At 46.5% G+C, this 7,582-nt stretch overlaps 1 protein-coding gene across 3 annotated transcripts in view; it reads left to right on the top strand.

Annotated features, from left to right (window-relative positions):
* Positions 1-1,480: 1,480 nt before the first annotated feature.
* Positions 1,481-7,582, top strand: part of LOC109296528 (zinc finger CCCH-type antiviral protein 1-like) — a 40,837-nt gene continuing 34,735 nt past the window's right edge. For 2 of the 3 annotated variants that reach the window (XM_019515949.1, XM_019515948.1), the window contains exons 1-2: positions 1,481-1,864; positions 7,348-7,480. In XM_019515949.1, coding sequence (XP_019371494.1) covers positions 1,584-1,864; positions 7,348-7,480 — 414 coding nt within the window. In that variant the 5' untranslated portion in view covers positions 1,481-1,583. The remainder of the gene's footprint in view (positions 1,865-7,347; positions 7,481-7,582) is intronic. The other variant, XM_019515947.1, reaches the window with a different exon arrangement.

Genomic DNA, 7,582 nt, shown 5'->3' with positions numbered 1-7,582 from the left:
GATTTGAATGAAACTTACACGAACGGTAGCCCCTTCTGAGGGCATGAAGTCTGCCAAGATTCATAGAAATAGGTGCAGGGGTTTTAGGGAAACTGCACCTCAAAGTCCTGAAAGCAAAAAACCTCATGTCACGTGTATGTGTTAAGCCACAGTGGGGTCAAAACTGCAGGCATGAAGCCTGCTGAGGCCATGAAGCCTGCTGAGTTTCAAGGAGATCAGTGCAGGGGTTTGGGGGAAACTGTACCTCAGGCTGTGGACAAGCAAAACTTGTGACATGGGTGACACTGTGTGTTAAGGTGCAGCGGGGTGAAAGCTTCAGGCCTGCTAGTCCCTGCTGAGGCCACGAAGCCTGCCAGCTGCCAAGGAGATCGGAGCAAGGATTTCAAGAAAACTGCACCTCAAGCTGCTGACAAGGAAACCTCGTGACATGGGTGGCACTGTGTGTGTGTTAAAATGCACTCTTACTCAACTGACACCAAGGCAGAAAGCAGGGCAGTTCAACAGTGCTGCCTTTTATGCAGTTTTTCCATCCCTCTCCCAGAGCACTGGGATTGGAAGGGACCTCAGGAATGGATAAGTCACAGGCCAGCTATACAGTCAATAATGAGAGCGCTCCTTTCCCCCCCCCTCCTGCTCCCTCCCTCTCTTCACTTTAGTTTCTGTTTCCTTGTTTTGACTTGCCTCATTTTGTTTCGAGGCTGTTTCAAGTTCTCTGTTTCATTTTGGTTTTGCTGTTTCAAGCTCAAAACAAGTTGAAAGAGCATCAAAATGAAACTGCTGGCGAAATTTCACACAGCCCTACTAGCTGGCTATAAGAAGAAAGTCTCTTGCTCTCGGTTCTTTGGGTAAACTTGGTATCTTTTATTAGACCAACTCAAGTTTTCGGGCACAAACACCCTTCATCAAGCTGAGGAAGTGTCTGCAGATGGAGCAGTAAAGCTTTTTTTCTTTTGCCTCTTGCCTATTTGACACATATGGGGAATGCAGGCTGTATGCCCACGGAGCAAGGGTTAGCCTGTTCACAGAGGGGGTATGTGACAAATAAAAGCCAAAGCAGGGCTGAGAGCAAAGGTCCAAAAGCAGGGCACAAAGGGGGACACCGAGCAGTGCGCACGGCCTCTTTGTCATCTTCAGTAACCTGGGCCAAGACCCACCAAGGAACGTAGTGGCCTCCTTCAGGCGGGTTGGCTACAGGAAAGATGCCAATTGATTCCCTGGGACAAATACTAACGCAAAGGGGACAGGAGTGGAGGTCAAGGCTTCATAACAAGAGTGCCACGGCGGCCAGCGACCCGTTCCAAGTGGGCACGGCCCAGCGAGACCCTCCCTGGAGTCTTCCAGTGCCTGATGCGCCCCGAGGCCACAAGTTCAGTGCCCGGTGGAGGGACGGGGCGGGCGTTTCCGAGGGGGAGGCAGCGGCGAGGCAGAGCGCAGTCGCCCCGCCCCGCCCCTGCCTTCTTCAGTTTCGATTCCCGGCGGCGGGCTGTGAGGGAGGAGGAGCCGGGTTGGGCCGGGTTCGGGGGTGGCTTCCGCTACACAGCCGAGCGGGGCGCGGCGCGGCACGGGCCGGGGCAGCCGCCAGCATGTCGGACCGCGACGTGTGGCCCTTCCTTACGAAGACCCTGTGCGCCCACGGGGGCAGCCTGGACCTGCGGGAGCTGCCCCAGCACGTGGAGCTGCCCGAGTCGCAGCTGGACCGGATCGTGCGGGACGCGGGGCCGGGCCGGTTCCTGCTGAAGCAGGCCGGCGGGACCTGCCAGGTGCTGGCCGTGACATCTGTGCGCCTCTGCGTCCGCAAGGAGTGCAAGGGCTGCGAGCGCCTGCACCTCTGCAAGCTGCACCTCATGGGCAGGTGCCGCGTGCGGTGAGTGCGGCCGGGCGGGTGGGGTGCCTCTGACTTCGCCCCCCCTGGGGGGCGGCCCCGGGCGGGGGCTTCCGGGGGAGCTGAGCTCTGCCGGGCCTTTCCGCTCCCCCTCGCCGGCCTCCTGTGGTGCCCCCGCGGCGGGGCCTGCCGAGACCTAGGGGCTCTGCTAGGGGCAGCCTGTGTTTGCTGATGTCTCCTAGCAGACTGAGCCAGGGGCGATGTCTTCTAGGGGATTGAGCCCAAAGGTGACAAATTCTAGGAGACCGAACCCAACAGGTGACATCCTCTGGGGGACTGAACCCAGGAGTGACATCTTCATGGGGACTGAGCTCAAGGGTGATGTCTTCTAGGGGATCAAGCCGCAGAGTAACATCTTTTAGGGGATTGAGCCCAATTGGTGACATCTTCTAGAAGACCGAACTCAAGGGATGACATCTTTTACGGAATCGAGCCCAAGAGGTAATGTCTTCTAGGGAATTGAACCCAAGGGTAACATCTTCATGGGGACAGAGCTCTAGTGCTGACATCTAGGGCAGTGTTTCTCAACCTGTGGGTTGCGACCCACAAGTGGATGGCAAGAATATATGAAAGGGTTGTGAACAAACTGGAAAAATGGATCAACAAACCTGAAAACTGAATTCTTCTTTAAAGGAGAGAAACATGGGTTTTCTCCTGCAGGCTGGCAGAGTCCCAGCCTGCGAGAGGCTGCTTGGGACACCCCCATCCCACACCCCACCACCCCCAGCCCTATGCACTGGGGGCTTGGGGGCAGGGGGTAGCAGGTCGGGAGTGAGGGGCACTGGGTCAGATCAGGCCATCGATGTTTACAAATGAGCCCTGTTACAAAAAATGTTGAGAACCACTGTTCTAGGGGATTGAGTCCAAAGGGTCACCATTTCTAGGGGATTGAGCCCAAGGGTTGACACCTAGGTGACCAAGCTGGCAAAGGTGCTAGATGGGCTTTCCAGTGCTGGATGCCCTTCCTTTGTCCAGCCTTGAATGTTTCTGCAGGGACACTTGAAGTGGTATCACACATCCCAGCACCTTGTGGTCACTGACACAAATGTTCTGGGGCCGAACATCCGACTACCCTATCCATGGTGTGAAAACCCCTGGGCTGTTCTGCTGGAGGCCAGCTGGTGCCCCAGGCACAGAGGGTCTTAGGGATGCCTGTGAGTAAAAAGGTAGAAAGCAGTCTACTAGATCAGACTCTAGGCCAGCATTTCTCAACCTGTGGGTCATGACCCAAAAGTAGGATGCAAGAATATATGAAAGGGTCATGAACAAACTTTAAAAATGGGTTCTCCTTTAAAGGAGAAAAATGTGGGAAACTGTGTGCTTTTCCCTTGCAGGCCAGCAGAGCTCTGGGCTGCAAGGGGATGCTTGTGACCACCCCTACCCAACACACTGCAGGGGTGGGGCCTGGAGGCAGCTGGTTGCGAGTGAGGGGCACTAGGTTGGGACTGGCCATTGATGTTTACAGATGGATCCTGGTACAAAAAAGGTTGAGAACCACTGGCCTAGGCCATCTGGGCCAAGAGCTTGTCTCTCAGCTGTACCCAGAAGTGAAAGCTGAGAGGAAGCACAGGAAGCTGGCAGAAGGCCAATGCCACATCATCTACCCCCACCCTAGGGCTCATTCTAAACTCTAGCGGCTAAATCGGTTTTATAGTTGCATGATGACACTCTTTTATTTCCCATTTTTTATCATTAAAATAGCAACATCAACTGAATAACTGATTTCTGGGTATTTCTTTCCAAAACAAAGTCCAGTCCTCTGGCTCCTGCTAAGTTTTTGACTTCATCTACATCCAGTAACAGAGTTCCACAGTGTAATTATAAATTACGTGGAAAGAAGCAATTTCTTTTGATCAGATTTTGACTTTGCCATTTTTCGGCTTGATTGAGTGTCCCCTTGTTCAGTTCTGCTGTGAGACGGAGAATAGAGTGTTCTGTACCTAATTTCATTATTTTATATATTCCTGTTCCTCTGATTTCTAATATAAGTAATCCCATTTCTTTTACCTTATGAGGGATTTCTTTATGCAAACTGTAAGGGAAATTACCCTAAGGGGATTTCTGTATGCAGGACTCTTTTAAACCTCTATAATACTACAGTATCATAGCTAAGAGGCAGGGGCCAGTACAGAACCTGCTATTTTACAGGAGGGAGTGCCTTACTGCTTTTAACTTTTTAGAACCTTATTAACATACATAAGTTTTCTGTAAATCATATTCATTGATAGCATTTTCCCCCTTCAAAAGACACATTTGTGTTTGGTCAATCTCTTGCCTTTATCTGTATGCATATTTGGTTCAGAATCCAGACAGGGAACCCTATGTTTTTTTCTTATCTTGAAAAATCTTAATGTCTTTCTTTAAATCTTTACTTAAATATTTTATTGAAAACTACCTGTTTCCTACATCCCTCCCCAGGCATGTTAAAATTGGGCTGTAATCTTTTTATCTAGGTTTTCTTTATGAAGGAAAACAATGCTCAAACCTTTCCAGATTAAAAATAAAAAGCACTTAAAGATTTTTAATGTGGATCATTCTGGGGATTGGTGGTGGTAGGAATCAGTCCCTTCCATCTTCTACAAATACAAATAAATGAGAGAATTACCCAGATTAATTCAGAGTTGAGATTGAAGGTACTTCAGTGAAATCCTGGTACAAAACCAAAGCAATGTTGCATACAGTTTACAAATAAAGAACAGGGCCAACATGCACGTTGCATACAACAGCATAAACATCCCTCCCCCACTACAAGCCAACCTGACCTTTATCACTTGCCCTAGTTTAATTTACTCCCTAACATTAGAAATAATAAAACATTCGAGGGTCCAAATAAATCATTAGAACATGATAAAGCCCCCAAGTGGTCTGTTTCCAGGTTGAAACTGTTGAAAAACAAGTTTCCAAGTTGATCTTGGCTTTTTTCATTTATGCTGCGAGTTTGACTTATGTTTATGTTGAGTAATTGCCTTCTTTTCAGTCTGGATTACTCTCTTTCAGCCTGGATCACAGAAAGCAGTGGAGGAGGTTGAAAGAGATTAGCAAATTTTTAACAGGGCTGGGATTAACAGCCCTTTTGAGTTGAAGTTTTTTAACATATTGTTTCTTGAGGCCCCAAAACTTTAACCTGATGTTCCTGCCCTGGTGAAGCATTGTAAGACTTTCTTGTGAATTCTAAGCTTAACTGAGGACTTGGAAGGGTTAACTTGAATTTGGTGACAATGGAATGTGATCTGATTCTTAACCCTAGGGATGGGAAGTGATGACATCCACTATAGGAAGCCTGCTCAGCTGAACAAAGAGCCTAGAAAGAACTCTTCTTGTGAATCTGAATACTATGTCAGATTATTTGAGTGGGTCTAATAAAAGATACCAGATTTACCCAAAGACCCTTGTCTGCCCATGTCCTTAGACCAACACGGCTACAACCTACACTCTTGAATGGTGACATTATTTTTCCTTCCCTGTCCTCACTTCACTTCATTCCTTCAACCATATTTCATGTGTAGGATAACTCGGCCAGGCTTGCACATCTACCCTGCCAGAAAGAGAAAACACTATGATACCCTGGCAGGGAAATTTTCTATATAAGAAGAATTGGCAAACCTATTTTTTCTGATTATTCCTTTTAAAGAAAATATACTGAGTGTCTATATACACCGTATGCAAAACTATGCTGTGGAGTTTTTTAAACGCTTTTTGTTTATTAGGTTCACAGCCTGTATTTTGTAACCTTATATTGAATTATTTCTATCCATAGATATTCACATGTTTTTACATTTTAATGCAGACCTACGTAACATATTGGTGAAGGTATGAAAATAATGGTTCCTGAATCTAGTTTCTTTTTTAGGCACTGCATCATTTTTCTTACAATGGCAAATTTAGCAATGACCTATTCTACAACAAATATTCAAATTCTTTTGGGTAAATTTCATTATTTGCTATTTTAGATCTAGAGTGGAATGTGACTCCATGAGCAAAACCTGTATAAATGTCACCACAGTGTGAAGCTCATTCTGTTCTTAATTAAACTGTGCAGATCTATTGACTTCACTGCCCTCAGTTACAGGCCTAGGAGTTTGTACTGGAAAGTCCTAATACAGGACCGGGGGCCTTCCTAAATTCTGTATGGCAGAGGTCTTACCTTATTTGCTCATAAAGCTGTGTACAAAACCAGAGTGCTGTGTTAATTTGGGATTAGGAGAAAAAATGCCAAAACAAAGTCTTGTACAGAAGAGGGGTTAGAATGATTAATCACAACATGAAGGAAAATATAATCAGAAGGTTCAACAGTCAGCCACAGCCTATAAAGGTAATCTCCAAAGCAGTGATTCATAACCAGAGTTCTGCCAGGTGCCACTCAATATTAGCACTATTTTGCATGCAAATACCTGCACTTGATTCACAAGAAATTTCAAATAGAAACCTGGAGTGTCAAAACCATTGTGATCTGTTGTTGTCTGAATTCTTTGCAACAGAAAGATTTGCTTTTATTTTTTGAAGTGAAAGTTAAGTGCTGGCATTTTCCAGGGGGCACTATGACTCTAACAAGGTATATTCTTGAGTCTGAAAAGGTTGAGAACCACTGCTCTAAAGACTAGCTAATTTGAGCAGTAACAGGAGAAGGTTTTTTCAGGAGTCAACAACCTACATTCTGTGGAGCTTTTGGACTCTGCCTGTGGTGGCTTTGGTTGCGTTTGGCAGCAGGGCTTTGTCGAAGCTGTGCCATAGTGGGTGGGGGAGCTTTGGTAGAGGGGGAGCTTTCCCTTTGCTGCACCAGTCAGGTAGCAGGGAGAAGCAGCACAAGTGGCTGGCTTCTAGTGCTTGCTCACTTTGAGGAGCTGGGTCTTTCTAGCCCCCGACCAGAAAATGTTTCAGACCCCAGTTTCTTTTCCCTTGTTGTTTTAACATGCCTCACTTTTGGGCTACAATTCATCACTTTTCAGAAGAGTGGGACTAATGATTAGCATTGGTCTAGTGTTTTCATTCTTGTTTAGATCTGGCTTGGTTCTTCTAGCCTTCCCAATTGTTTTGGTGTTTGTCAGTGTAAAGGCCTATTTTTACTCTGAGATAAAGAATGAAAAGGGCTGTATCATCCCAGTATTGTCCATCATTTCTCCTTCTCAGCTTTATGCAGGACTCTGCTGGGGATGTTCCATGTTTCCTCAGACACTTTCTCTAAATCTCTTGTCTGTCTTCCAAGGTCATCAAGGATAACAAGCTGTGTGACATATTCTGCTCCTTTTTCTATCTTTGTGTATATTTTTTGGCTTTTGACAAATTGTTGTCTGATAATTCACCACTGCTAGCCCAGGGTACTCAGACACTTCAGTAGAAGACCTTTAGCAAATACCTAAGAGAGATTTCTTCTTTTCTGCCTTCATCTGCCTTCATGTGGTTGCTTTTGTAAGCCCTGGCACACATTGAAAATCCAAGTATTTGATTTTCTGCTTGTTCTCTCCCAGGTATTGTAAGTACAGCCATGACATCACCACAGAAGAGAACCGAAAGGTTCTAAGGACCCATGATCTCTCTGGCCTCAATGAGAATGAGCTACGGGTCTTGCTCCTTCAAAACGATCCTTTTCTCCTCCCTGATGTAAGTCTTGTTGATTTCTTAAGTACAGCAAGGCTAATTAGTTAAGGTGTGGTGGAGGGCCAGGGAGATAAGGGGTTTAGACTGTAATAGCTCAGTAGGTCT

Source organism: Gavialis gangeticus, unplaced genomic scaffold (assembly GCF_001723915.1).
Source record: "Gavialis gangeticus isolate Ggan-Ray unplaced genomic scaffold, GavGan_comp1, whole genome shotgun sequence".
In the NCBI taxonomy this organism is placed as follows: Eukaryota; Metazoa; Chordata; order Crocodylia; family Gavialidae; genus Gavialis; species Gavialis gangeticus.
The sequence above is the reverse complement of the archived record's forward strand: the minus strand, read 5'-3'. Positions and strand labels throughout refer to the sequence as shown.